Raw genomic sequence first — 27,106 nt, 5'->3', positions numbered from 1 at the left:
CACACCTCAGGAACACCTCTCCACTGCCTGCTGCCCGCTGCCCAGACACACCTGCAGCCCTGCCCAGCCGGCTCTGCTCACTCAGAGGTAAGCCCCACCCAGCCCAACCCACCCAAAGGGCCGGGGGTTATCCAGAGAAGAGGACAGGCCCCAGGGGTACCTCCAAAAGAGAGATGACTGGGTGGGGACTTGCCAACCTGAGCACAAGTCAGAAGGACGCTCTGGACCGTAGCCTGTGAGCGGCCCTCCAGCCCTCCCCTGTGTGGAGCCCACCATAAAGACCTCAGCTACTAGGCCGAGTTTAGCTGGAGGAGCAAGCAGAACGGACGCTGTGTTGGAAGAGGTCAGTGACACTCAGAGTGGGACAACATGAGGCCTTCCAGGAAAAGGAATGGAGCTTGGGCCTTCCTGAGCCACCTGCGCTCTCCGCTTCAAGTCCTGGAAGCAAAGAGCTCTCTGTACATCTGTCTGTGTGGCTGTATCTCCTGTCCCCATCTCCAGACTCCGTTCTTCCCTCACTTACTTTCCAGAGTGCAGGGTACTTAGTGTGAGCTGTATGGACTCCTACTTGGTCCCTGTTACTTCTGAGAAGCTGAAAGAGGTAGCCAGGGAGGAGGCTGAGGAAAAGAAGGGGAAGCGAGGGACAGGCTCCATCAGGCAGGCAGAGTGTGCACGGTGCAACATGGGAGGGCCTGGGTCAGTGCAGAACGTAAGGAGCCAGGCCCACAAGCACCCAGCCCCTGAACTTCCCACCCCGTAGTTCTAAGGGGTCCCATGGTATCCCTGGACAGTGCCTCTGCTTCTGCAAATTAGCCAGAGGCTCCCCCAAACTAGGCCAGCAAATCTTTTATCATCACAGCAGCAGCTACTCAGTTGACCTTGGGCCTGTTAGGACTGAGTGCCTGGAGAAGATCAGCTTTAAGGACATGCCCCTTGAAGTGGCAAAGCCTTACCCACCCTGAAATAGGGCAGACTGAGAGAGGAATTTCTCCCTATGTGTTTTTACTCGAAGATAATTCTCTCCCAGAGCCCCTGCAGCACACCACACACACACACACACACACACACACACACACACACACACACACACACACACACACACACACACATGCTCTCAGAACCTAGTCAGAGCCTGCTTGGGCAGCATGAAGACCAGCACATACCAGAACCGGATCCACTACTATGCCAGCCTTCCCTGTACATCCTGGGGTCTGTCCTGACCTGGGGCTCGCTGTACGGAATCCTGAAGCAAGGTGACGCCTTTATCTCTTAGTACTCAGAGACTTCCAGAAGAGTGACATAAAATCTATACTTAGTGAGAGTGTGTCAACTTTTACAAAATGACCTGAGGAGGGTTGTCAAAGGGATGGGGACCAGCTGGACATGAGCCAAATGGAGGGTGATGTGGTCATGACTTGAAGGATATAATAATCCTCTGGGGGAGTCAGCCTCCCCTCAATGCCACCTGGAAATTTGACCCGGATTCTTGGATTCGCTGGTCTCGATAGGGATTTCTAAGAACCGAACCACATGCGTCCGTACAGTGATCTTGTGGCCTGGTGCAGGTCTCACTATTCAGCATCTCCCTCAGGCCCTCTGCTGGGACTTAGTCCCAGTTCATCCCTTCTCAACAGGGAGAGCCGATGGGCGAGCGGCTTGGAGATAAGGAATGGGGACTTGAGTGCCACAGTAATGAGTCCCCTTCACAGGACACAGTCCCAGAACAGCCAGAGAACCAACATTTGCCTTAGATATATCCCCTCTGGGGCTAGAAGGGGACTGCAGATTTGTGCAAGAAACCGGTGACAATAGAAAGAGTATTTCAAAGTGCCTTATGGGTGACAGATTTCTAGAGCCTTTTCCTTCTGTCTGGGACACAGTCTCTAGCTAGGACCCCAACCTTCTGTCAATCCCTACACTGGCCATAGAGAGACTCCCTTTCTAGAAATGCCTACGCTAAATGAAGAAGGAAAGGCAAAAGGCAAGCCCTTGAAGCAAAGGGGACATCAAGGTGACCTTTCCACTCCCCAGGACACAGCCATTAGACAGGTAGAGACCTATGATAAGGATGCCTGGGATCTGCCAGGCCCGGGCTGCTCCAGTGTCTGGCACAGGTGTGTCAACTCCCCTGAGGCGCCTCCCGGCAGCCAGGGCTCAGGAAGGAAGTCATTCTGGGCCGCAGTGACAGGGTCACCTCCAGAGAGGACAGAAATCCATGGGCAGGCCCTCGCCTTTCTGCTCCCCAGTGTTCCTCCTCCTCCAGAAACCATTTGTATCTCTCTCCACCAGCCCAAAACCATCAGGAGTAGGAGGGCCTGTGGCTGAAGCCTGGGATCAGGCAGGAAAAGAAGGCCTAGTGAGATGCCTAGGGTCACAGAGCCAGAAAGGGACTCTTGCAGAGTGACAGTGGCAATAATGGCCAGAACTGACTGTATGCAGTCCAGGACCAGGCACCCCTCTCTTCATTCCCTTGAGCATCGTGCTGAGTCCCCCTAAACAAGCATCCTAAGGGGATCCACAGACCTGGTCAGACACATGCTAGGGAGGAGGTCCAGTGGACTTTGTTTTGTAGGAGTTCACTGGAAGGGGTCCTCACGGAGTCCGTTTGTCGCCTTCTCCTTCCTCTCTTTCTCCAGCTCCTCAGCTGTACAGGATCCCAGGCTGACCTTATTCCTTCCCTGGCCCAGATTTAGGGTTTTTTATGTGACCACATCTCCTATCTCCTATCTTCTCTCTCTCTCCCTCTCTCTCTCTCTCTCTCTCTTCTCTCCCTCTCCCTCCCTCCCTCTCTCTCTCTCCTTCTTTAAGTCCTAAAGAGCCCACCCCTAGCTCTTCAGGATGCCCTCCTCCCTTTTTCCATCGTGAGAGTCACCTTCCTGTCCCTCAATACTGTCACATGGCTCCTGCAAGCTATTGAAGCAGAGGAGCTATATAGTCCTGTGGCTCAATACACAGCTATGACCACAGAACACTTGGCTTACCAGGACTGTGTTTAACAAGGGATCAGATCATCTCGTTCCTGATACCTCTCTCACTGCCTTGCTCCTTTTTGTTGTTGTTGTTTTAGAGGTTTAAATTTTATGTATATGAGTGTATGTATGTATGTATGTATGACATGTGTGCCTGATGCCCACAGGGGCAGAAGAGGCTGTCAGATTCCCTGGAACTGGAGTTAGGGGTTGTAAGACACCATGTGAGTGCTAGGGATTGAACCCTGTTCTTCTGCAAGACCAATAAGTGCTCTTAACCCCCAAACCATCTCTTGTTCTTTTACCTTCCCACCCAACCCAGCACCTTAAGGCTCTCTTAGCTCTCTGAGAACCCTTAAGAGCGATCTACAAGAGGTTGAGGTCCTCTCCACTGTAATAGCTCCCTGCTCTTCCCTTCTCACCCCACCCCCTTTACTCCGAGGTCTGAAGGACTGACTGGGGATGACAGGACTGTCCCTGGTATGCCCACCCCACCTCAGCCTTCCCTTCCTGAAAACAGGATGTATGATAAAGGTGTCTCCTCCCTCTTTCAAGGAGCCAGGGTTGCCCCTGAAACTACACACACAACTCTGTCATCAAGCTAGATGAGCTTAGGCCAGGACAGGAGGCAGAATCTAGGCAGGGTCATCAAGAGGAGAAACAGAACCCAAAAGTCTTGTGTGATGCAACGTCATCAGAGAGCACGTGTCAGTGCTGAGCCTTGGAGTCCTGGTGGAGTCCTGGAGCCCTTCTATCAGAAGCATTTGAGTAGTTGTCAAGGCCTAGTTCACACACATCTGTTGTTCTCCGTGACTCAGTTTCTTCAGGCACAAAATAAGAGAATTGCCAGCACAGTCCTCAACTTCCCTTCTAGACAAAACTTCCTGACTTCAAAGCCAACTGCTGGCTTTTCCTTTTTATTAACAGGTTTGTGAAAAGCCCTGATCCCCTGCAACACCCCAGTCCTGGAACAGAAGAGGAAGAGTACAGGAAAGGGGCAGATTGGGGTTACCCAAAAGCAAAGGGATTTTTCCCTTCTGCTACCCTGTGTCACTGGGGACTCTCAGAGTTCAAGATACAGGGAAACCTTGCCCAGAGAGGCAGAGACAATACTGAGTTACACACCCATTACTCACTAAAGGATCCCTACCCCTACACCTTTCCTCCCTCCCTTTCCTGGACAGGCAGCCAGGAACGGCTGAGGCCCACCACAGTACCTAGGCCAGACTAGCCCTGAAAGGGAACAGAGGGGGATGAAACAGTCGCCCCAGGCCAGGGTGGTGGGAAAGACTTCTGGATGGGGGTGGGGAGAGGAATTCAAGCAGGTCTTGAGGACAGGCAGGTCTAGAAAGGCAGCAATGAGTCAGAGCACCTAGGGTGAGGAGGAACTGTGGAGAGACCCAAGCCTGTTTGGGGTGAACAACCTGCCCCCATGGGGCAGAGGGACCAGTCAACTGGATCGTCTAACACAAGACCTAAAAAAAAGGAACCTGGGCTTGGTACCTCCTGGAAATAACGACTGGGTTTTCCCAGCGGGACACATGTGCCAAGTGGAAGAGTCGAGCTGGTGGCCAAAAAGTCAGTGAAGAAGGGTGTTTGACTGAAGTCAGACCTGCAGGGTGAAGGCCACGAACAGGAGGGGAAAGGGGGAAAAAAGGAAGGAACCAGCAATAGGATGGGCTGGGGTTGGGGACAATTGACAGGAAAGGAGTGACTGGGTGGCAGGGAGAAAGACACCACTGAGGAAATGGGAGAGCTGATAGCATGGGATATCCCACCCCATAAATGTACTAGCAGAACAGACAGCCTTTAAGAATAGCCTGGTGCGATCCTTCAGCCCACCCCACCCCCACCCTACTGGCTGGCCCAGAAGCAAGGTTCCTTCCCTCTCAACCCTCCCCTAAGTGGCTCTGCTTTCGTCAGTCAGCTCACCTTGCAATATCTGGCCAGTTCTTTTGGTCAGTTCACTAGCCTGGGAAACACACCCCAAACTGCAAGCAACCCTGAAGCCAAGCCTAGCACTATGGGTTCCCCTGGGGAGTCATACGCACTGCTCCCAAGGATCCTGCCAAGCAAACCAGCCAGCAAGGCAGACCCTGGCAGACTCCAGGGAGGGCGGGAGGAAGAATGAAGCCATCTACTCCATGGAGCATGAAGACTGGTTGCTGGAGAACCATCTCTCACAAGCAGGAAAGCATCCTCCCATCTTAATAATAATAACCAGTGTCGTTAGCATTCACTGGGAACCCAGGAAACCAGAGTCACACACAAGCTCTCTTAATCCTCACAGCAACAGCCTGGGACTGTTATTATCCTCACTTACAGATGAAGAAACTGCGTCTTTGAAGTCAGCTCCTTCTGCCTCTAAAACTTGGGCTGCTTTCCTGAGGTCACTTTGAGTTTCTCCACTACAAGTGTCTCATAGCATGGCCCTTACTCACTTCTGCCCATGTCTCCTCCAAAACCCCACTGGTTGATTCACTCAACGAGCATTTGTTGGGTACTAAATATCAGGCAAGTAGCTGGGCAGGGGCTCTGCAGGTAGATTCATCCACCATTTTTACCCTCTGGTGGGTGTCATCGTGGGATTTCACAGTGCAAACCTTAGCTTCCATTCCAGAAGGCTGTCTCAGCCCCTAGACCAAAGGAATGGATGCACTAATCATCTCAAGCTCAACTTCCGTAACCAAGACCCTCAGGTTGCTGTCCTTTTCATTTTGCTTAATTCCTCCTCGACCATCAGGGCTACATCCCTGTGCAGGAAGTCACCTAACCCACGTTGCTGATAATGGGTTGGAAGTTCAGAGAATCAATGTCACTCTTTCCTTCTGTCCTACAAGGCCAGAACCAGCCTCAGGTCCCTGGATTCTCGGCTCTTCCCAGGGTTCTCTTGCATATGCTAACCCCCTCCCCGAGGCCTTCGCCCCCTCCCTGCTCAGGTGGGTCCCCCTGGGCTTGCACATCGTCACCCTTCAAACCTTTGGGGTTACAGCCACCCCGGATTCCCCGGGACCTCTCAAATGCCAGTCTTTCCTCAAACCACCCTCTCTCTCTCTCCTCCCTGAGGGCCTCTACATAGCTTTTGCCAGCTGGGCTTGAGGGACTGGGGAAGGGGTCAGAGTTAGAGGAGGGTGAAGGAAACATTCTCACAGGGACCTCCTCTGGGCCCCAAGGGCCGCGGCACCAAGCTCTGCCCAGCTCAGCTGCTGGAACATCAGTGAGGTTACGCAAAGCGTGAGGAGGAGAGAGACACTAGTACACAAGGGTGGAGGAAAGGCTAGGCCCAGGAAGCTGTAGGAAAAGTTGACCATCCAGACTTCCCCGAGCACACCATTGTCCTTCCTGGGGAAACCTGTTGGTGAAGTCGTAGGCAGGAGCTTCATCCAACAAAGGTCCTCCTGAGGTCACCTTGGCTATCCCCCTGCCTCTAGGCAGGCTGTTTCCTCAATTGTTCCAAGTTAACTGGCTGAATGATATGAGTCCTTCTGCCAGGGAAGGAGGCCTGGGGCAGGAAGTCTGTGGAGCCATCCCAGCCTAAGGGGAGCAGCATTCACGTGTGGAAACCAGCTGGGGCTTTTGTCCTTCTACTCCCACCTCCTCTCTGCCTGGTGCTCAGCGGGAGTGACAGTGATGTCACGGGTGTGGAGTGCCAGCCGCGTGCTGGGTGCCAAGCAAAACAGCCAGGGCGAGTGTGTGTATCATCAGTGCCTGAGGAGGAAGGCCACCAAAAGACTGTGAGTCTGGTGGAAAGACTTGACTGAGGAAGGGAGGCACCTTGCAGGATGGGGGCGGGAAGACGGGGATAAATCTCTGCTGCAGAGAGGACAGGGAGAGAAGGGCCTGGCTGGCACTGAGAAGGGATGCCCCTCACCTTCCCATGCTCTGCTTCTCCTAAAGCTTGTCAATGCCCCAGACATGAACCAGCCCAGGCCCCGCTACGTGGTAGACAGAGCTGCGTACTCCCTCTCCCTCTTCGATGATGAGTTTGAGAAAAAGGACCGCACCTACCCGGTGGGAGAGAAACTTCGCAACACCTTCAGGTAATGTGGCCCAGAGCCCAGACTCCTCTCTCCTCTGTTCCTCACTAAAATCCACTGTGCTCCAGTCAGGGCTCCTGGACCAGTATCCAAGGGGTTAGAGAGGCCCTGAGGAAGGGGAGATTCTGAACCCTGAGTATAAGAGCCTGCAAGCTCACATGCCCTGAGACCCTTAGGGAGGAGGGAGAGGAGGAACAAGAACCACTGGCCATTTCCGAGGGTTGTAGGGTGTTTCTGTCGCCTACATAGGGTCTCCTGACGGCTCAGTCCTCTTAATCCTCTCTCGGGGCTTCGGAGGACCCTTAAATGGATGTGGTACAACAAGGAGTGGCAGAGGGCACTGAGCCCCTCCTCCATGTCCCATCCCCTGTGTATCAAAAGGCACCAAGCCCCCATCTCCTCATGCCTCATCCCCTCATGGATAGTCCTTCCATCCCGTTCAAAGAATTCCTAGAGGAAGCCCTAAATTCCTAGGCTGTACCAAGAGGCCTCGCCAGCCTCCGGGTTCTTCCCACTCTGGGGTCCCTGGACTGTGGTGGTGGGCTGTGCAGCCTTGCCTGGAAGGAAGGGGCCCACACCTATACCCCAGAAGCCTGAGGCCATGGGCTTCACCCCCCCCCCAGACTTCTGGCAGACCTCACCCTCTCCTGCTCCCCCGGGGAAACGGCTGATTCAGTTACCTGGATTGAGGTCACCGGCAGTAGCTAAGGCGGAGTTGCAGGTGGAACAGGTTGAGGCTGGGGAATCACCCACTGGAGTCTTTACTGAAGCCTTAGACCAACCCTGCTTCTCCTGGGAGGCTCATATCTGCCGCTCGAGAGGCTTGTGCCCAGAGTCTGAGCCCTGTCCCCGCCGCTGAGCCCCTCTGACAGATGGGCTCGGCCAGTCAATGTGTCCAAGGAGTTTACATTTAGGTTGCTTGGGTGCTGAAGGGATGGAGGACCTGATGTTTCCCTGGAGGTTAGAGGTGATTAGAACTATAAAGAGGAGCAGAAAACTAACAGTTCCCATGACACTGGCACCAGCCCCCCCCCCCCAACAGTGTCTTACACCCAGGCGGCGCTCCGGTGAATACTGGTTGCTGAATGAATGAATGAATGTCTGGAGAGCTAATCCCTCCCTCCAACTCCATCCTGGCCTCTGAGGCTGGCATCTCTTCCCAGCACTTCTTTCAGACTTCAGGTTGCTTTGCCTGACATATGGCAGAGGTGAAAGAAGGCTGGGCATGTGAGTTCTATTCCTTCCCCGGCCAGCTGTCTACGGGCGAGTTCAGTTTTCTCTGCCATAAGCAGACCTGTCAGAGCTCCCGGAGGGCTCTTGCCTCCCACCATAAGTTTCTTAGGTATGCTCGAAGCCATTCACCATGTCCAGGGTGCAAGAAGCACCACAGGCCCTAGAAGAGGCTGGACTGACAGGCTGGTGGACATGCCGTCTGTCCGTTCTGCAGAGTATTTAATCGGACCAAAAAAAAAAATCTGCCTAGACTTTCCAGGATACAAAGCATTGTCTGTGTTAGTTTCAGTCTTGGGTGACATCCAGGGGCCCCAGTGTCAGGGAAACTATTGTTGAGCAACAGCAAAGAGTAGAGATTGGTGCGGGGCAGAAAAGGGAGCCTAATCAGACTCGGCCCATGAGTCACCAGAGGAACCCAGAGCATTTGACTCCCCCCACTTGGGAGAAGAAAAGCAACCCCCACCCCAAGTCATCAATCTTCTGGCTGTCACCCTCAGGTTTGTAAGCCCTTGTTCCTGCTACTCATGAGTTTCCATGAAAGGATCTCAGGGTGCTCCACAAACAGTAGCGATCAATACTTGCCCTGTCGGCCAAGGAACGGCTCTCTCCTCTTTCTTTTCACTCTGATGCCTTGCCGGGGGTGAACACTCCTGCCAGACTCACCCACCATATGCAGAGGGCAACAAGTTGGCAGGGTGCACCTTACAGGGACAACAGAGGTTGCCTTCTTTGAGAAGTTCAAAAAGAAAGGGACTCAAGAAGGCTGAGCTACCATAAAATCAACAGCTTGAAGCCCAGCCTCGTAGAGTCCCCAGTGGAGAGTCAGCAACATGCCCAGGGTGTGTTGCTACGCTCTCCAGCTTAAAGCACAGCTTTCCCTCCGCGACATCCTGCAGCACAGGATGTGCACTCCAGAGTGCACCGAGGAATGATGAGGATGCTAGCATTTCCCTGCAACCTGCCCTCTTCTCCTACAGGTGCTCCTCCACCAAGTTCAAAGCCATTGTGTTTGGGCTGTTGCCAGTGCTCTCCTGGCTTCCCAAGTACAAGATCAAAGACTACATCATCCCTGACATGCTGGGTGGACTCAGTGGGGGATGTATACAGGTGCCACAAGGTGAGAGTACCCCCAGGCAGGCGCAGCTGGCCTCCTGTTCTTTCCCCCATCTCTACCCTACCATTCTGTGACCTCTGTGAACCAGATGCTCTCCGGAGCTAAGCCTTCCTCTCCTTGTCTCCTGCAGGTATGGCATTTGCATTGCTGGCTAACCTTCCGGCAGTCAATGGTCTCTACTCCTCCTTCTTCCCCCTCCTGACCTACTTCTTCCTAGGGGGTATACACCAGATGGTGCCAGGTAAGGTCACTTCCCATCTCTACCCCCTCCCCTGCTTTCCCTCCCCCCATCCCTCCCCCCACTGAGCATGATGACTTGGACCTCAAAGACACAGGGCATGGTGAAGGAGGTTCTGTTTCCACCTTTATTCTCCTGGAATTGATGCTGATCCAACCTGAAAGGATGGTCGCTGCATCAGTCCTGGGTCCTCCATGACCTTGGAGAAATCACTACACCCGTGTGAGCTCAGTCAGCACAAGTTATTGCATCTTCCTCCCAGGAAGGAGAGCAAGGTGTGACAGCACCAGATAAACCATATGCCATGCAGACCAAACAGATTGAGAGAGACATGGCTGCTCTCAGCAGGCCACTGCAGGGATATGTGGAGCTGTCTAAGAATTAAGCTAGACCCTGAGGATACAAAGATTTAAAAAAAAGAGGCCCAGTTCACAAGTGGCTCCAAGAGAGACAGAGTTGATGGAAGGAAAGAATCTGGACACAGGACTAGTTTCTGGTCCAGGCTCTGCTTGCACTTCTGAGTTGGTGTCCAAAGAGATGATGCTAACGAGGGTATACCTGATCTGGGGAAGTGTCCTTGGCAGCTTAGATGTGACTGCTGGTGAGGTGCTGCTGGCAGAGACCAGCCTAGGGGGCCATTCCTCTGGGGCTGGTGCATGTTCCAGGGCTGGACCCCTTGGTCATTTCCATGGGTATGCTGCAAACTTCTGACTTTTGCTGGCTGGGTGGGGCACCACAGGTACCTTTGCCGTTATCAGCATCCTGGTGGGTAACATCTGTCTGCAGCTGGCCCCAGAGTCAAAATTCCAGATCTTCAACAATGCCACCAATGAGAGTTACGTGGACACAGCAGCCATGGAGGCGGAGAGGCTGCATGTGTCAGCCACACTTGCCTGCCTGACTGCTGTCATTCAGGTGAGGAGCCCAGCTCCCAGCCCTACCAGTGACCCCCACACACACACACCTCAGAAGGTGGTAGGCCACTTTATCTCTACCTCAAAACCCCAGTGTGGCGCTAAAGCTATCCTCCCCATCCTAGGGACTAAAAGGACCTTAAAAATAGTTTAGAGTCTCTGCCTGCCTGTGTGTAGCAGTGCCACAGATGGAACTGTCTTGAGCATAAAGTCTGCTCAGAGGCTTTCCACTGTCCCTCGGAAAAACCCCGATCTCTTTGAGCATCCCTCCTGCCCTCCAGCCTCCTCCCCAGCCCCAGCCGCGGGATACCACGTAGCAGACCATCTAACAGGGGTGCAAAGGATTCCTCCAGTGTTGATGAAAGAGGCAGTGTGGCAGAATGCAAGTTCAGCAGCCACTTCAGAGAGCACCTGTCATTTAGCCATCACTCACCTAATGTTTTCTGCCAGGAACTGAGCTGAGCCCTGAGGACACAAAGATAAGTTAAAAAAAAAAAAAAAGAGTTCACAAGTGGCTCCGAGCCGGACAGAGGAAGTGGCCTTGTCAACAGATAGATTTGTGTGCCGGGGTGAGATAAGAGGCTCAGTAGAACCCTGAACAAGTGGCTATGGGAACCCGGGAAAGTCGTCAGAGAGGAGGGGACATCTGACCTGAGAAGGCAAGGACGAGTGGAAGTTCACTGGTGACTGGACAGGAGGACAGACTGCTGCAGGCAGAGGGGACACCACCCACAGGCACCAAGGGCTAAGTGAAGCCTGGGCAGGAAGGGGACGCCAAGGACTTTAGCGTGGCTCAAGGGCAGAGGGGCAGAGGAAGCCAGAACAAAGTCTTCAGTCTGTTGTCCCCTTGGCAGCAACTCGGGTCCTATTAGCTCGGAAAGATGGCTGGCGTGGGGAACTAAGGCGGGGATTGTGCAGATACCCAGGCGGGAGAGACAGAGTGGTGGCCGTGGAGAAGGAGACGGGGGAGGGAGGAGGAAGCATTTTGCCAAGACTCTCGAGTTTTCAGTTGGGCAACAGGTGGCACCGGGGGAGGACCACGTTTATTTTAAGATAAAGGAGCTGAAGCCAGCAGAGTGAAGTGACAGAGAGGCTGTGTGCTGCCGAGGGAACTAAGGCTTGGTGGCAGGCACCCAGGTCCCAGAGAATGGCAGGGAAAGTTTGCAGAGGACTCATTTCCCTGAGTCCTTGCCTGCTGTTCCTGAGCTGTGTGAGGCAGTTGGAGCAGACGACCCACTGCGGACTCTCGGCTTCCTTCCTTCCAGATGGGCTTGGGTTTCGTGCAGTTTGGCTTTGTCGCCATTTACCTCTCTGAATCCTTCATCCGGGGCTTCATGACAGCCGCTGGCCTGCAGATCCTGATCTCTGTGCTCAAGTACATCTTTGGTCTGACCATCCCCTCCTACACAGGCCCAGGCTCCATCGTTTTTGTGAGTCCGGAAACGCCCCTTTGGGGAGGGGCGGGATGGGAGCAGAATGAACTGTTCATTCTGATAGCTGGCTGGGCCAATGGGTAGAGAGGCTCCCATCGGGTCCTCCTGGTGAGAAAGGGGTCTAACAGATCCTCATGTGCTCGCTGGGCTCTCTGGTCAATCCCTGCAGAACACGAGACCCCATTCCAGCGCCTCAGCTCCTTTACCTGGGAAGCCCTTCCTTTTTTAGTGAAGGCTCTTGACAAGAGAAAGGAATTATGTCATCTTAAAGCCCCCAGCCCCACATCAGGTGGATCACAAGCCCCTGTAACTCTAGCTCTAGTGGATGACACTCTATCTTGCCTGCACACATGTGACATACACTCACTTAGACATACACACATGAATATCATGAGAAAGTACGACTCCTTGGCACTCACTCCTGACACACCCTCTGGGAGAGGGTAGTTGCAGGTGGGATGGTATTCGCAACCAGGGCTGTGTTCTGCCCTCGTATGTCTCCCCTGGGCCAGGCACCCGAGGGCAGGGCAGTATGGGAGGAAAGGATGGGAGCCTATGATGCTCTCTCCCTTAGACCTTCATTGACATTTGCAAAAACCTCCCCCACACCAACATCGCCTCGCTCGTCTTCGCCCTGGTCAGCGCTGTCTTCCTGGTGCTGGTGAAGGAACTCAACGCCCGGTACATGCACAAGATCCACTTCCCCATCCCTACGGAGATGATCGTGGTGAGCATCCTGCCTACCTGGAGACAGGGTTCTGAGGGTCAGGATAGGGCGGCTGTGAGCAGGGGAGCCTCTGTCCACCCCTCTACCCACTCCACTGGCAGCCGAAGGCAGAGGAAGTCACAGGTGAGTATGTCGTGCGGCCCACCATGTGACTCCTCAGGCTGCCTCATACACACACTGCCCCACGGACCTAAGGAGGCAAGACAGTGGGATCTGGGAATCCCAGAGAAAGGATTTAGGAAAGACCCCTGACCTAGTCCCAGCTAAGAGTCAATATCCATTCTCCACTTTGGGGTTTGCAGGTGGTAGTGGCAACAGCTATCTCTGGGAGCTACAAGATGCCAAAAAAATATCACATGCAGATCGTCGGAGAGATTCAACATGGGTGAGTCCAGATCACTCAGAGGCCAAACCCAGCCCATTCCCGCCCCAGAGCCGGGGCCCTGGTGGAGTTGAGAGGCTCTAGCTGAAATGAATTGAAAACTGACTCAGAAAAGTCACATAACCAGCCCATGCTGGCCTCTTCATAGAAAGTGAGTCTCAAATGCTACCCTCCCAGCCCCCATGAGTCTCATGTACTGAATACAGTCAAACCACTCACAGATCCCCCCATCCCTGGCTTTCAGCTTTGTTCTAGTACATACTCGTTTTTGTTTTTTTTTAACCCGTGCAGAAAGGGAGCCACTAAGGTCAACCAAATTCTTTAAGCATCTATTCTATGTCAGGTACCATGCTAGATTCAGGACAACTTGGGCAAGGCTTGCCCCAACAGGGGAGGAGGAGACAAGGCCTCATAGCACTGGAGGTCTGTGGGTTCTGGAAACTAGTGTACAAAGAATCAGAGTCTGGGCATAAACAAATGAAGCCCTCCTGCTTACTGGCTTGTTGGCCTGGACAAGTTAATTCTCTTAAGCCCTGGCTCTCTCCTTCAAAACCAAGAGTGGCGGGACCTGCTTTCTGAGTGTACTGTGTGAGGCCGCGTGGGACAAGCCTTGCAAATAAGATGCTAGCACATGGTGGGGCTCAGCTCCCCTCCTTCTCACACCCCCAGCCCCACCTCTTTTTGGACACTCGGCAGGTTTCCCACTCCAGTGGTGCCGGTGGTTTCCCAGTGGAAGGACATGGTGGGCACAGCCTTCTCCCTGGCAATTGTGGGCTATGTCATCAATCTGGCCATGGGCCGGACCCTTGCCAACAAGCATGGCTATGACGTGGATTCGAACCAGGTATCTCCAGCTGCCCCTGGCAGGCAGGGTTCGGGGGTATGGGCCGGCAGAAGCCTACCAATGACAGCTTTGGGGGTTGGCGATGTGACTCCATGGTAGAGTCACATCTTGTATGCCTGGCATACAAGAGTCTCTGGGTTATGCCCCAGCACCTCAAAAAGGGGGAGAGAAAGACACCTTGGAACTGTGTTAAGGAGAGACGGTGAGGGTTGGGGAACTAGACCGAAGAGACTGAACTCTGGGTTTAACTTTCTTTTTCTTTTCTTTTTTTTTTTCTGTGGGGAGTCTTAGAGGATAGTTTACATGTTCCTGTGTGTACATGTATATGCAAGTTCATATACATGTGTATGTGTGCTACATATGGAGGCCAGAGGCTAACATCTGATGTATTCATCCATCACTTCTCAAACTTTTTTTTTTCTGAGTGCTCACTGACTGACTACATTGCCAAGACAGTAAGCTCTGGGAATCCTCCTGCCTCTACCTCCTCAGCACTGTGATCTGTGTTCTTTTTTTTTTTTTTTTTTTTACATGGGTACTGGAGATCTGAACCCAGGTTCTCATGCCCATGCTGCAAGTGTTTACCTGCTGAACCACCTCCCCAGCCTGCGGCTAACCTTTGGGTGCTAGTGTGTGGTCACAGCATCACAATCACTTCCAAACTAGGCCTCAGACCCCCTACACACACACAGATGGCTGCCCACATCTGACCCCTACTTCCCACCAACCCTGCCCTCTCTCCACAGGAGATGATCGCCCTGGGCTGTAGCAACTTCTTCGGCTCCTTTTTTAAGATCCACGTCATTTGCTGTGCTCTCTCTGTCACATTGGCTGTGGATGGGGCTGGAGGAAAGTCCCAGGTGAGCCTTGTCTCAGACGACCTGGGTAGGAGTGGAAACGGAGCAATTGTTCTGGAGACTTCCAGGTGCCACAGGCATACCACGCTTACCCGGCTAGTTTTCATTCCCTGGGATACAGTCGAGTCACGAGTCACCCGTACCCACTCACACAGCTTTCTCTGACTAGGTGGCAAGCTTGTGTGTGTCTCTGGTGGTGATGGTCACCATGCTGGTCCTGGGATCCTATCTGTACCCTCTTCCCAAGGTAAGAGCCCAACCCAGCAGGGAACAATGTCAGCCTCCAGCATGAACAATCCCTACAAGAGGGTGTAGCACTTGATGGAATCCAAAGTGCCACCGTCACTCGGTGTCAGCTGCCCTAGGAAGTAACAACAGAGATTTTCTTTCTGCCTTGTACAGGTGAGGGAGACTGAGGTTGACAACCTAACTTGTCTGGCGAGGCGGCTCACTGTGTAGGATCGGTTTCAACCTCTGGCTTTCTGGGAGCTTGATCCCTAGGCTGGAGGATAGAGGGCAAGGTGTCTGGGAGTGCAGGGCAGCCACACAGCCTCTTACAGGGATGTAAGGTGTGAGCCCTTCAGGGATGCAGGGAGAGGGTAAAAGTAAATGTGAGCCCACAATGAACTGTATGGCTCAAGAGGTACTCTTTCCAATCCTAAGACTGAGGGGGCGCCTAAGGAAAGAATCCTGGAACTCTGGCTTTGTCCTGATGGGCATCCAGGGTCAGGTGTGTGTAGGAAGGACAAAATGAAGGGACGCTTCAAATGACACAAAGCAATGTTCTGCTTCTCCAGGCTGTGCTAGGAGCCCTGATAGCTGTCAACCTCAAGAACTCCCTCAAGCAACTCGGAGACCCCTACTACCTATGGAAGAAGAGCAAGCTGGACTGTGTAAGTGTCGGGGGTGCTCCTGGCCTCCTCTAAGCCCCGGAGCTCTGACCTAATGCAAGGCCCTCTAGTCTGCCGTTCCCTAATCCCCAGGGGCTGAGAAGCCAGGCTTTGGAAAGAGCCATTCTTTGTTCAAGCCTAACTCAACCACTCCCTGGCTCTGTAGCCAACAGCAAATTCCTCTACCTCTCAGCTTCGGCTTCCACACCTGCAAAGTGGGCACATCCAACCTTGGGATGGCTTATGAAGAAGATGGAATTAGCCAACTGTATGCAGTCTGAGTTGCATTTGTGATCAGCAAAACATAGGAGCTATTATTTTTATAATTTACTACCCGCACCTTCCCTAGCCAAAGTAGATAGGTAGTAAAAAATCTTAGAACACAAAACCAGGAAGGAGACCAGCATCCTGAGCAAGCTTCTAGACTTCTTCCTCACCTGTATGTGGATGGCGCTATGTTCTGCAGCGTGCTCTGACCCTAAAGATTAGGTGGATCAAAACGGGAAAGCGCCATGCTATGTAAACATCCTGCCACTGAGACTTCATACTCCAGCTGTGCCATCACAGGCAGTGCTGATAAGGGCTCCAGTGTGTAGACAGTGCTCCCTTATTCCCACTTAAGCCCACCCACCGTAACCCAGAGACGACGCTTACTAAAAGCTATTGAGGATGACAAAAATCAAGGCTCAGCACGGTTAAGTAAATAAATCAACAGAGGCAATGGAGGAAGCAAGTGCCAGGGTCTGGGTGGAAACTCCCTACTAGGCTCCAGACTTCTGGGTTGTCCTGCCTTCATAGGCAGGGGCTTGCCAGCACCCTGTAGGGAAGGAAGTCGTTAAAGTCTGGAAACGTGTGGTCCCTCCGAGGACACCCAGTGAGTGATGGAGAAGGGAAGAAACGAATGTTCTCATTCCCAGCCCATGCATCTGCGTTCACCACATGACAACCATCTCCTGGCTGTGGCCACAGTCCTTGTAGCCATATGGTGCCATGGGACTTGATCGTCACTGCACATCTCTACAGAAGTGCCAGCAGAGGCTGATTCCTTCAGAGCCATTTAGAGGCTGCAGAGGGCCCTTGGAGGGTAATGCACATAACCCAGACCCCAGCACACATTTTCTGTTCAGGAGATGAGTACCCATCAACGCGTACACACCTCACTGTTAGACAGGAAGAGGCTCACACTCACTCCTCACTGTTAGACAGGAAGAGGCTCACATTCCTCACTGTTAGACAGGAAGAGGCTCACACTCACTCCTCACTGTTGGACAGGAAGAGGCTCACACTCACTCCTCATTGTTAGACAGGAAGAGGCTCACACTCACCCCTCACTGTTAGACAGGAAGAGGCTCACACTCACTCCTCACTGTTAGACAGGAAGAGGCTCACACTCACTCCTCACTGTTAGACAGGAAGAGGCTCACACTCACTCCTCACTGTTAGACAGGAAGAGGCTCACACTCACTCCTCACTGTTAGACAGGAAGAGGCTCACACTCACCCCTCACTGTTAGACAGGAAGAGGCTCACACACCTCACTGTTAGACAGGAAGAGGCTCACATTCCTCACTGTTAGACAGGAAGAGGTTCACACACCTCACTGTTAGACAGGAAGAGGCTCACACTCCTCACTGTTAGACAGGAAGAGGCTCACACTCACTCCTCACTGTTAGACAGGAAGAGGCTCACACACCTCACTGTTAGACAGGAAGAGGCTCACACTCACCCCTCACTGTTAGACAGGAAGAGGCTCACACACCTCACTGTTAGACAGGAAGAGGCTCACATTCCTCACTGTTAGACAGGAAGAGGCTCACACTCACTCCTCACTGTTAGACAGGAAGAGGCTCACACACCTCACTGTTAGACAGGAAGAGGCTCACACTCACCCCTCACTGTTAGACAGGAAGAGGCTCACACTCACTCCTCACTGTTGGACAGGAAGAAGCTCACACTCACTCCTCACTGTTAGACAGGAAGAGGCTCACACTCACTCCTCACTGTTAGACAGGAAGAGGCTCACACTCACCCCTCACTGTTAGACAGGAAGAAGCTCACACACCTCACTGTTAGACAGGAAGAGGCTCACACTCACTCCTCACTGTTAGACAGGAAGAGGCTCACACTCACTCCTCACTGTTAGACAGGAAGAGGCTCACACTCACTCCTCACTGTTAGACAGGAAGAGGCTCACACTCACTCCTCACTGTTGGACAGGAAGAGGCTCACACTCACTCCTCACTGTTAGACAGGAAGAGGCTCACACTCACCCCTCACTGTTAGACAGGAAGAGGCTCACACTCACTCCTCACTGTTAGACAGGAAGAGGCTCACACTCACTCCTCACTGTTAGACAGGAAGAGGCTCACACTCACTCCTCACTGTTAGACAGGAAGAGGCTCACACTCACCCCTCACTGTTAGACAGGAAGAGGCTCACACTCACTCCTCACTGTTAGACAGGAAGAGGCTCACACTCACTCCTCACTGTTAGACAGGAAGAGGCTCACACTCACCCCTCACTGTTAGACAGGAAGAGGCTCACACTCACCCCTCACTGTTAGACAGGAAGAAGCTCACACTCACTCCTCACTGTTAGACAGGAAGAAGGCTCACAGTCACACCTCACTGTTAGACAGGAAGAAGGCTCGCACTTACTTGGGAGCACACTGCAAGGCTAGGACCGATGACTCTCTGACTTTAGTCTTCTTGCAGAGTGGAGCTCATTTTCCCTTCTGTGAACTAGGAAACTGGCTCACACAGCTGCACAATCCAGAACCCAGCTTTGCACCTGGGTGCATCTGACCCAAGGGCACGCTCTTCTTCCTCACTCAGGCCGTCTCTCGGTGCAACTTCTATCATCTATTAAAACAGAAGGCTAGAATCCTATTTTTAAAACTGGGCCGAGGACTGTGTGGGTTGGCACTCAATGGTAGAGCACTTGACTAGTATTGAGGCCCTGCACTCAACCCCCGGTGCTTGACCAAGAAAAATCAAGAGCTGCACTCAGTGTAAGAGAAACAGGCAAGCCAACCAAAGTATCAGAGTGTTACTCATCGCCAAATATGATCAAGAAGGGAAGGAGCAATCTGAGTTGGACGGGCCGACTAGGGCCGTGGTTAATCCCAGAAGACTTCCTGAAAGGGGCAGTTTTTCTCCTCAGACTGCCTTTGACATCTCCCTCTTCACAGTGTGTCTGGGTGGTCAGCTTCCTCTCCGCGTTTTTCCTGAGTCTGCCCTACGGTGTAGCAGTGGGTGTCGCCTTCTCCATCCTGGTTGTGGTCTTCCAGACCCAGTTGTAAGTGACAACCTCATCCCTCCCTGGCCCAGTGTGGGGTTTCTGAATCGGTCTGCAAGGGGACTCCCATGCCAAGATCTAACATAGCACACTGTACCACTGTCTTCTGGGCCCAGCACAGGGACGCGCTGCCAGACCTCAGAAGTATATAACTCAGCCAGGACAGTGGGCATAGACTAAGCTATCTGACTTCTGTACCCTAAAGCCCCAGAGCAAACCAGCATGGTTTCAGAGGGCTGGGGATGAGGGGGGGCATACTCTCCCACTCACCCTCCCGCAAACACCGTGAGAACCTCAGTTCAAATGGGACCCTCCCCCGGAGAACACTAGGCCAGAGGGTGGACTCTGGTCTTCCTCTAAAAGAAGCCATTATCGCAGACTGAGGATGGCACAGAGGAAGAAAGTCAGGGTGTGGCAAGGACATTGCTGAGCATAGGAGAACCAGGAAGTTCTGGCTTTGTCACCTACGTACCCTTCTCCCTTCTCTCCCCTGAGCCCCAGTCTGGTGGCGACATCGACATATGCCTAGTCTAGAACAGTCACAGACCACCAGGCACAGGTCCCCAGGACAGAAGACTAACAAATAAGCCTGCATAAGGACAGGAGTCCCGGCTGACCTTCCTTGCCCCCCACCCCAGCATCACTCCAAGCTGCTAGCATCCTTACTCTCCAACCACCCCCTTCTCCCTCTAGTCGAAATGGCTCCACGCTGGCCCAGGTCATGGACACGGACATCTACGTGAACCCCAAGACCTACAACAGGGTATGTGATCCAAGCTTAGGACCTCCCTGCTTCCCTCTGTCCCCTCCCCAAGACCTATCTGCGACCTGAGCTCAGTCTCCCTGTCACAGGTCCAGGAAATTGAGGGGGTTAAGATTGTCACTTACTGCTCCCCTCTCTACTTTGCCAACTCAGAGATCTTCAGGCAAAAAATCATTGCCAAGGTAAGGCTCCATCCCTGCTGAGCAGAGGGCTGAAGAGACAGCGGCCCGAAGATGGAGGCAGAAAGAGGCTAGGGGCCAAGGGCAGGCCATCCCACAAAGGTAGAGGTCAAGGCTGCTGTTGGCCCTCTCCCCACAGACAGGTATGGACCCCCAGAAAATATTACTCGCCAAGCAGAAATATCTCAGGAAGCAGGAGAAGAGGACAGCCATGCCGACACAGCAAAGGAAATCTCTCTTCATGAAAACCAAGGTGAGCCGAGGCCGGGACCACCTTCCGTGCCCATTCTGATCTCCACCCTGGCTCCCAGCCTGCAGCCCACTGAGAGGCAGGCAGGAAGTCTCCGACAGCACTGCTGGACACCTTCTGGGGGAAGGCTGCCAGCCGCCAGGGTAACCGCTGCACCTGTCTCCAGTGGGAATGTTCTAGGTGCCCACGCGGGGGGAGGCTGGGGGAGCAGGAGAAGCCGGCGGGCACTGGCAAGCGCACCTGGAGTCCTGCTGTCTCTAGAGGGGCTTCCTCTCAAGCAGAGCGGCAAAGGCTTCGGGCTTCTCTGGAAGGTTCTTACCTCTTGGATTGGGAAGGAGAAGCTTGCTGGCCTCCCATAGGAAGGGGCTTTAGGGGAAGCCTGTATTCACTACCAAGCTGAAATGTTCCCTGCCTCTGCTTAGGGATCCACGCCACAGTCCCTGACTGTCCCCTTTCCACCCCCAGACAGTCTCTCTGCAGGAACTCCAACAGGACTTTGAAAGTGCCCCCTCAACGGACCCCAACAACAACCAAGCCCCTGCAGGTGACGCCAACATATCCTACATCACCTTCAGCCCAGACACCCCAGCGGCTGCCCTGTGTGAGCTGCCCACCTCCGCTCAGCCCCCCAGGGAGCCTAGTGACACTCTAGCCAGTGTCCCACCCTTTGCCACCTTCCACACTCTCATCCTCGACATGAGTGGAGTCAGCTTTGTGGACCTGATGGGCGTCAAAGCCCTAGCCAAGGTGAGGCCTGGTGGGGCTGGGAGGAGGGAATGTGCCTCTACCCCTGCTCACTTCCCTCCTGTGAACTAACTGAGGGAGGTTCCAGACCCTCGGGACTCCTTGCCCCAGATGCCAGCAGGGTGGATGCACTCTTCAGGGCAATGAGGTGCTGGAGTAAGTCACCCTCCAAGGCCATCCTGGTTCTTTTTCAAGTCATCAGTCCCCAGAAACCACTTTGGGTTCTCTGAGTGAGCCCAGTTTGGTTCCTGGTTCTGCTTCCCCTTCCTGCATTCACCAGCCAAGCCAGGAGAGAGGGAAACGTAACACTGGTGTGTCCCAAACTCAAGCCAAGCAGGCAGGCTGTGAATGCCACGGACAGAGGGACCCACTTGATCCCTTTTCAGTGACCCTGAAATGTCAGTGTGACAGCAAACCTCAGAAGGGCTCAGACGGAGGCAGACCAAGAGACCAGAGGGGCACACAGTGTGTCCTGAGTGATGTCACTACCAGCCAGGGACAGCAAAGGCCTTTCCCTGGTGTGAGCTCAGTTGGCTTCTCTAGGCTGGACCTGGATCCCCTGATTTCTCTGACTGGCTTAACTGAGCCTTGGTCCTGAGCATTGGAAAAAAGGCCATGGTAACTTCAAGTGCCTACCGCACTGGCAAAGCCCCATTTCCGCCCCACTTTCCAGAGAGGCCTTGGGCCAACACTCCAGAGAGACGTGGGTGCTCTCTGCCACTCACGCCTGTGGCTGCCAGGGCCCTCAGGATGGCTTGTTTGTTTGCCTTCCTCTCTGGAGTGTTCCGTGAACCACTTTTAAGACCCACTCAGAACATTCCTTTCCTTTCTTTTCTCCCATTTCCTCCCTCCCCTCTTCCCCAACCCCTCTAGCTAAGCTCCACCTATGGGAAGATCGGAGTCCAGATCTTTCTGGTGAATATCCATGGTAAGAAAAGTGGGGGTTGGGTGGGCATTTAAGGGACCAGAGGCCGGAGAAGGGATGCAGAAGAGACAGGTTATAGAGCATCCTGGGGTGGGGTATGTTCATGCGGTTAAGAAAAGACAGTATTATAATCTGCTCACCACTAATTTGTGTGTATCCTGGAGTCAGCCAAGTCACTTTATTGTATGGGGCCCATCTCCACCCACGAAAATTGGAGGAGAGTTGGCTGGTTGGGCTTGGGGTCCTTTCCAAGTCAGAAGATCCGTGTATCTGTAGACACACAGAAAGCCCACAGACCCTAATTTACCAGGGACTTATCTCCAAACAGTACTTTATGCAGCCCCAAGGCCATGCCTCAGAGCAAAAGACACTCACTGAATTTGCACATATGCCAAGAATAGACAGCACATAGGGGCGAAAGAGAAATGCAAAAGGATGCACATGTATCCAAATGCCACCCAGCAGGACTCTGCAAGGGCCCCATAATGAGCCTGTTCGTTACTCTCACCCTCAATGAACACTCCCAGAAAACCATCTCCAGAATGCTGTCCTTGACAAGCAACCACTTCTCCAATCCAAAGGCTTCCTTCTGCTCTGGGTGGAGGGCCCGGCATTTTCAAGATCATACAGCCCTCTGCTGTCCAGAACTGATATTGCAAGGCCAATTGTTATCTTCACCAACCTCCTCCCTCCAGCCCCTACCCACTACTGCTGTTACCTTTTCCTCTCCTTACCTGCCTCCTTCCAGCCCAGGTGTACAATGACATCAGCCACGGAGGCGTCTTTGAAGATGGGTGTGTCCAGCGCAATCACGTGTTCCCCAGCATCCATGATGCGGTCCTCTTTGCCCAGGCGAATATGAGAGGAGCCCCAGCACGCAGTTTCCAAGGGGTAAAGTCTCCATACCTGAAGAATCCTAGGCTCCAGCGCTCACAAACAGGAGGACCAATGCATATTAGAAAGAACCTCACTCTCTTGAATCTCAGTTTCCCTATCTTTAGAGTGGGCACCACCAACCATTGCCCTTTGCTGTTTTGTGCTGGGTGCCCTGCCTTGATGATTTCGGGCTGAAATGGATGGAGAGGATGAGGCATTTAACTTACTAGCTCAGTGAGTGGTGTGGAAGGAAGATACAGATAACGGTCTAAAACCTCAGAATCTGAAGAGCCAGACCCAGCCTCCCCTCACTTGCAGGTCCTGGGAGACTAGTGGAGCATTCTGACTCATGAACCTTATCCACGGGGACTTTTGGGGACTCCTTATTGTTTGTCATTGCACCAATAAGTTATGTCATTGCACCATATCTAGTTATGTGAGTCCTGGGGGTCAAACTTGGGCTCTTTGGCCTGGTGACATGTGCCTTTACCCACTGAGCCATCTCTCACCCTTGTTTCAATATTTATAAATAATTTATATTACATAGAGTCTCTATTACCTATTATAAATTATATACACAATGCATGCACACGCCTTAAAATGGTGCAGTAAGAAGACTAGAAAAGGGAGTCTGATTATCCTGTCTTTGCAGAATTCCAGAGAAAGGAAGGGAATTCCAAGGTTAGGCAACCTGTGCCTCCCTGCCTATAACACCCACAAGGGAGGCCAGCCCCGATGGGCGTCTGCTCATAGCTGTGCTGTGTCACGAGGCAGGGGTGGGGACAAGAGAAAGGGATGAGGGAAACACGGGGTCCTCTCAAATATCCTTCCTCCCACCACACACCTGCATCTGCTACCCAAACTCATCCTGTACACACTTCCTTCCCTTCAGGCTCCAGGAGACACCGAGTTCTCCTTGTACGATTCCGAAGAGGACAGTCCCAGCTACTGGGACTTAGAGCAGGTGAGCAGAGGGGCAAACAGTGACGGGGGAGAGGGAAGAGGACCTGCTTCCATATAAGGCGTTCACTGGCTGTCTCCTCCCGTTACTGTCTCCTCCAGTAACCTTGACGGTGGCAATGTTTCCCCTTTCTTTTAATAACAGATCTTGATTCTTCTCAGCATCAGCATGCATACACACACTTATATACACATACACACTCACACATTCATACACACCCTCAAATGCACACACACACACACACACACACACACACACAAACACACGGCATCCTGTGGCATGAGAGAGCTTCTGGACCAAGTCCTAGAGAATTGCTATTTATTCTTAACTCACCAGTGTGCCAGCCCTGTGATAGTGGCATCACTGGGCCTGTTAATATTACCTGTAAAACAAGAGATATTTCGTTAATCTGCTCCCACCCGGGACTGGCAATCATCTTTCCTCAGTTCATGAGGTGTTTGTGGAATGCCTGCTGCTTGTCTGACACTGGCGCAGGTGGGCATACAGCAGTGAACAGAGACACCTGTTCTTTGGAAACTACATTCTGGGAGAATCGATGAAGTTTAAGGTCATACATGAATTATTACTGCAACTGGTTAGGCATTTAAAACAAAAGCTATGCAATTCAAGCTGTCACTGCCTGTGAAATTTATCACCATTCCAGAGCCCTGAGTTAAGAGAAAGCAAGTGACTAAGCTTAGAGAAATCTGGATTCGAGTCTGTTAAAAATAGCATCTCTCTTCCCATGCCACGGTCCTCTGAGTGTGTCACTCAGAGTGTTGATGACAAGCAAGGGACGCCTGTGATCTAACAGGCTGATTTCTGTGCCCCCTTGGAATCTCCAGCACATTAAAAAATAAATAAAAATAAAAACCTAGATGCGACAGAAATAATACAACTTCTCTAGTCTTGACATCGGGGTTACCTGGGGGGAGGGGGAATGGAGTTGACACTCAGAGAGGAAAGGGTTAAAAAGAAAAACAAACAAACAAACAAAAAACCCGCATAGCACAGAATGCAATACACGATGAGATGCTACTACTAGCACTTTCTGCCATCGCCCAGTACCAGTTCACGTCTTACGCCAGCCCGCCTCTCCCTGCTCAGTGGCCCATGCGATCTCAGTCTGGAGGCTCCATTCTGGCCTGCGGTGCACAGTGGCCTCTTGGTGGCAGCCCCTCTGACTCCAGCAGGTCTAAAGCTGCCTTGCTCTCACCCTTCCTTCCCGTGGCTCTGCAGGAGATGTTCGGGAGCATGTTTCACTCAGAGACCCTGACCGCCCTATGAGGGCCCGTTTGGTTCCCATGCTGCCTCATGAGCACCTGGAATCTCCATGGACAATACACCCAGGACCACAGGAAGGGACAGAGAGAAGAGTATGTCCGTCCACCAAGGCTCGAGATCCTCTCTCGTCTCCTTGTCTTCTCTCCTGGCTTCCCTCCCTCCCTGCTTCCCTGGGAGAGAGCTGTCTCAGCCTCTGCAGGCAAGGATTGAAAAGGATGAAAGCCTGGTGAACCCACCTCATCACCTCCCCTTTCCCACTCAAGCCTCTACCGGCAGTAAGCTCAATCGGCCCGTCTACCCATGCCCCGCCCATGGCCGCTGATGGACACCTTGACTTCCAGCCTTAAGAGAGAGCCAACAGCAGAAAGATAAGAGCAACTGTGCTGCACAGAAGTGTAGCTCCAACAGGTCTGTGGCCTGGCTGGTTTGGTCTCGGAGGGCTTCAGGCTGTCGTGGGACACGGGGATGAACTGGGTTAGAACGTTGACGCTTGACCCTCCAATTGCCTTATAGTTGTCAGCTTTGTGCCTCAAAGACACGGTGCTGTCCCCAGTCCAGGACTCTGTGTCTGTGCCCATTTCTCTCGTTGCCCTAAGCCTGCTTAGACCTCCATTGCTGTCCAGCGCTTCAGACCCCAGTGTGGGCAGTAGGCAGGACCCGCATGACTGTCAGCACTACCTCGTCAGGGACAACCCACCGAGGAGCTGACTTGGCCTCTTGAATCATCCCTGCCTGGATGCTGCCCCATTCTGGAAACACGTGTCCAGCAGAACCCTCCAAAGATAGAGCTGCAGCTATTATGCACAAAATCTTTCGAGAATCCCTCTTTGTACTGGAGACGTGGAAAGGGGAGTAAGATACTAGTGCAAACTCAGGACAAAATGGGGGGTCCTGGACCTGACAGTCCACCTCACCTCAGAGCCAGCATTGCCTCCCCTTGGGAAATCTGCTATGTTCATGTCCACTTGGAAAGAGCCAGTCATTTGAACGCTCCTTTATCAGCCAGTAGCCTTAGCTGTGGTGGGAGGTCCTGACATGCAGATGAGGAAGTCCTGCTTCAGCACCTAATTGGGTAGAGACATGAAGACCTAGATCTCCCTCTACAGGGAACTCTTAATCATCTCAGGGACTTTTGCCCCAGGAAAGATGAAAATAGGAATTAAATTCTCATGCAAACAGGGAAGTAACTAGAGGCATCCCACTGTGGACTTGAAAATAGGTTCTCTCTCTCTCTCTCTCTCTCTCTCTCTCACACACACACACACACACACACACACACACACACACACACACAAAACCATCTTGTAAAACTACCATGCAATGTTCTCCAAGTTCCTTCAGTAATGCCCCCTGTGCCAACAGGCTGGGCTGGCCCAACCTGGGAAAGCATCCCACTTACTGACTTGAGCCTGATCTTTGTTATGTGTCCATGTGTTAAGTAAGCTAGTGAGCTAGCGAGTCTCCTCTCTAGAGTTAAAGCACAGGGCCCTGGCAAGCAGCCAGCACATTCTTGGCCGCAGCTGTTGCTTCTCAGCGAATCCATTATGGCAATGGAGCCCAAAACTTGGAAGGCTGAAAGACAATGTTATCTGGGATTCACTGTGCCCTGCACTCAAAGTGCCAAATTCCAGGAAGAGGAGAACCCCAGCCAATGACAACTTACCCTCCTCTACTCCACCTCCTCCAAAGTCCAAGAAGTACAGGAAGGCCACAGAGCCCCAGGACGTTATAAGTCCCCTTTGAACCAAGTGTCTAGATCTTATTAACCTGCAGGTCAGGCTGAGAACTAAATGAGATTGCTGACTCACGGTGGCCCGGGGCTTGGACTTGTTTGGGAAGAGGACAAGCATCTGCAACGTCTTGAGACTATATACACTTGAAGAACACATGGTGGAGGTGTGATTAGAAACTCAGGGGCAGGGGTACAGAAAAGGTGCCGAAGAAACTCCACAGTTGCAACTCTGCCTGGGGAGAGAATGTAAATGTCACACAGACTGCCGGGCGTGACCGAGGTAGGGAGGGAAGGTGCAAGGAAACAGAATAATCCAGACTTTCATACCTGTGATGTTCCTACAGACACTGACCTGCCCCGGAAGGGCTGCAAACCTTACCTCTTGAGATGTTTGTATAATTTATTTAAATGCCAGATTCCTTTGTTTGTTTTGGTAATAAAGCGGTCTTGAAATGTGA

General features: G+C 52.7%; 1 protein-coding gene and 1 long non-coding RNA gene across 2 annotated transcripts; one reads left to right on the top strand and one right to left on the bottom strand.

Moving 5' to 3' along the window:
* Positions 1–27,106, top strand: Slc26a9 (solute carrier family 26 member 9). The gene is made up of 21 exons (XM_040738153.1): positions 1–87; positions 6,867–7,009; positions 9,217–9,356; positions 9,484–9,594; positions 10,331–10,506; positions 11,771–11,935; positions 12,513–12,665; positions 12,968–13,050; positions 13,744–13,891; positions 14,638–14,751; positions 14,918–14,995; positions 15,546–15,641; positions 18,828–18,934; positions 19,628–19,697; positions 19,787–19,879; positions 20,016–20,129; positions 20,592–20,873; positions 21,744–21,798; positions 22,544–22,686; positions 23,564–23,635; positions 24,872–27,106. The coding sequence occupies exons 2-21, from the start codon at positions 6,885–6,887 to the stop codon at positions 24,917–24,919; spliced, it is 2,373 nt and encodes a 790-aa protein (XP_040594087.1). The 5' UTR covers positions 1–87; positions 6,867–6,884; the 3' UTR covers positions 24,920–27,106.
* Positions 11,508–18,846, bottom strand: LOC121136816. The gene is made up of 2 exons (XR_005873963.1): positions 18,295–18,846; positions 11,508–14,772 (listed from the first exon to the last, which is right to left on the bottom strand). It is a non-coding gene; the product is annotated as an uncharacterized LOC121136816 (long non-coding RNA).

This window comes from Mesocricetus auratus, unplaced genomic scaffold (genome assembly GCF_017639785.1).
Source record: "Mesocricetus auratus isolate SY011 unplaced genomic scaffold, BCM_Maur_2.0 Super-Scaffold_100676, whole genome shotgun sequence".
Classification (NCBI taxonomy): Eukaryota; Metazoa; Chordata; class Mammalia; order Rodentia; family Cricetidae; genus Mesocricetus; species Mesocricetus auratus.
Note: the sequence above shows the minus strand (reverse complement) of the source record. Positions and strands in the feature narration are given on the sequence as shown.

Bases quoted from the DNA above. Each gene is read 5' to 3' on its own strand.
- Slc26a9 (XM_040738153.1), top strand. From the start codon at position 6,885: ATGAACCAGCCCAGGCCCCGCTACGTGGTAGACAGAGCTGCGTACTCC. The intron at 13,051-13,743 runs GTGAGTCCAGAT...GACACTCGGCAG, and splicing joins GTCGGAGAGATTCAACATGG to GTTTCCCACTCCAGTGGTGC. The intron at 19,698-19,786 runs GTATGTGATCCA...TCCCTGTCACAG, and splicing joins ACCCCAAGACCTACAACAGG to GTCCAGGAAATTGAGGGGGT.